Source organism: Terrapene carolina, unplaced genomic scaffold (genome assembly GCF_002925995.2).
Source record: "Terrapene carolina triunguis isolate 2854851 unplaced genomic scaffold, T_m_triunguis-2.0 Scaffold34712, whole genome shotgun sequence".
Taxonomy (NCBI): Eukaryota; Metazoa; Chordata; order Testudines; family Emydidae; genus Terrapene; species Terrapene triunguis.
The window spans coordinates 1-1,984 of record NW_020699063.1 but is presented as its reverse complement, the minus strand read 5'-3'; the positions used below and the strand labels follow the sequence as shown (position 1 = coordinate 1,984).

Genomic DNA, 1,984 nt, shown 5'->3' with positions numbered 1-1,984 from the left:
AGGGCAGGTACAGAAGCAGCCCCAGTAGGGCAGGTCACAGCACAAGGCCAGGCATATCCGAACATTTATTAATAAAAAAGTTACAATAATTTATGCCCTTTGCAACACCAAGGGCTGAGTACACAGAGCTCCTGCTCCTTAGACAACGTAAAGGGGAGACATCAGGTACAGTCAATGACATTCTGTGGTGTAGACAGATAAGGGTCCATCATGCCACATGTACACCAGACTGTCCAGTCCAGCCAGAAAGAGGCTGAGAACTCTGCTCCGACACAGCCCTCTTTCCATGCATGGCTCTGTCAGTGGAAGAGTCCAGCTCAGCATCCAGTGTAACTGCTAGTGAAGGGAATTAGAAGTTGTCATCTTGCATTCAGCCTGGGGTCTCCCAGCTACTGCCCTGCAGAGACCCTCAAACCGAGCAGCTGAGTGACGGCTCCCGCATGCTATGACTGCCTGCCTGAGTGGAAGCTGTAGACCCTGTATGAAAGGTGCTGCGGTTCACTGACACAGACCAGAGCATGGGCTCCTGGTAGGTAGTGGGACACTGGGTGCCTGAGGGTTTGTGAGCAGGATCGAATGATGGCTGCTGGTTCCCAGGAGCCCAGGGAACATGCAGAAGCTCTGCAGGGTGGTGGCTCCAGTTGCATTGGATGTAGGTGCTGACCTGAGGGCAGGGCTGACCTGAGGGCAGCCCTGCCCTGCCCACTGCTGCATCATTTACGGGGTGGCTGGGCGGAGGCAGAGTGGAGGGCACTCCTGTCTACTTGTCACATTCCAGGTCCTGGGCCCCCTCGTTGCCCTGGTAGTGCCTCTCACAGAACTCCTGGATGCGACTGCAAGCCTCCACCATCATCTCCTCGGGCACCGTTAGCACCACCCGGAAGAAATTGGGGTACTCAAAGCACTGAAATAAACCATGGGAAAAGGCTGGTTAGTTGGGCAGGGGTGAAACTGGGGTCTCAGACCCCTGCCCTGCCATGTCCCCGGCTGTGTCCAGCGAGCGAGCACAACCCACAGGGACGGGCCTAGCCAGATGGAAGGAGCATAGCACTGTGGTCAGGAGGTGTGGGATCTAATCCTGGCCCGTCGGCGTCTCCGTCTGTAAAATGCCTTTCACAGCGCAAACCCCCTGTGGCTGCTGCGTTAGCAAGGAGCTGAGAGACCCTCAGGGGAAGGGGCTGTAAGCAAAGAGCTGGTGGGGTCACACACAGCAGCCCCCAGGCGGGACCCAGAGAAGAGGCTGGAGGGAGCCGAGGACTCTCAAGGCTCAGTGCGTGGCTAAGGAATCGGGCGGGTGACTGCGGGCAATTGGAGCGGGAAGGGGAGACGTGCAGCACATCTCCAGCCTTGTCCCTGCACCATGAATGGGGCCTCGGGGTTTGCACAGGGCATCGAACTGAGCCAGTGCAAACTCCGCAGGGAGCTGCTCTTGTGCGAAGCAGAGAGGACACAGGGCTCAGGAACACATGGGCTGCACAGCATGGGGCAGACTCTGCAATCTGAGAGACAGGATAGCGGCCACCTGGGGCCTGGCTAGGGCAAGGAGTGACCATTGCACCACTGCCCAGGGCTTCTGGCAGACCACATGACACCCAGCCCTCTCCCCCCAATGCCCCATGCTCAGAGCTCCCAGCCCCCCACCGGGTGCCCCATGCTCAGAGCTCCCAGGCCCCCCAGACTCTCTACATGTGTGGCTGCTCTGAGGGGAACACTGACCGAGGCCGGCAAGCAGAAGACTGACTGCTCTGAGATCAGCTGCTTGGTGAACTCCACGTCATTCTCAAACTTGGGGAAATGCTCCATTTCAATTCCAACCTGCAGCACAGAAATTAGGGATGTCAGAGGCCAAGGCTGGATAGGATTGCACCAGGCATCACCATGGAGCTCCTCCCTCACAGCACCCACAGAGCATCCCTCCTTCCCACCCCTTACAGCCTCATGTCCTCCGCATCCCTCCTCCCCTCCCCGCAGCATATACAGCCCC

General features: G+C 58.2%; 1 protein-coding gene across 1 annotated transcript; it reads right to left on the bottom strand.

Annotated features, from left to right (window-relative positions):
* Nucleotides 1–237: 237 nt before the first annotated feature.
* On the bottom strand, nucleotides 238–1,936 carry LOC112103864 (tyrosine aminotransferase-like). Its single transcript, XM_024195832.3, has 2 exons — nucleotides 1,717–1,936; nucleotides 238–904 (listed from the first exon to the last, which is right to left on the bottom strand). Exons 1-2 carry the CDS (start codon nucleotides 1,801–1,803, stop codon nucleotides 761–763), a joined length of 231 nt encoding a protein of 76 aa, XP_024051600.1. The 5' UTR covers nucleotides 1,804–1,936; the 3' UTR covers nucleotides 238–760.
* Between the last annotated feature and the right edge of the window lie 48 nt (nucleotides 1,937–1,984).

Bases quoted from the DNA above. Each gene is read 5' to 3' on its own strand.
- LOC112103864 (XM_024195832.3), bottom strand. From the start codon at position 1,803: ATGGAGCATTTCCCCAAGTTTGAGAATGACGTGGAGTTCACCAAGCAG. The intron at 905-1,716 runs GTCAGTGTTCCC...GGTTTATTTCAG, and splicing joins TCTTCTGCTTGCCGGCCTCG to TGCTTTGAGTACCCCAATTT.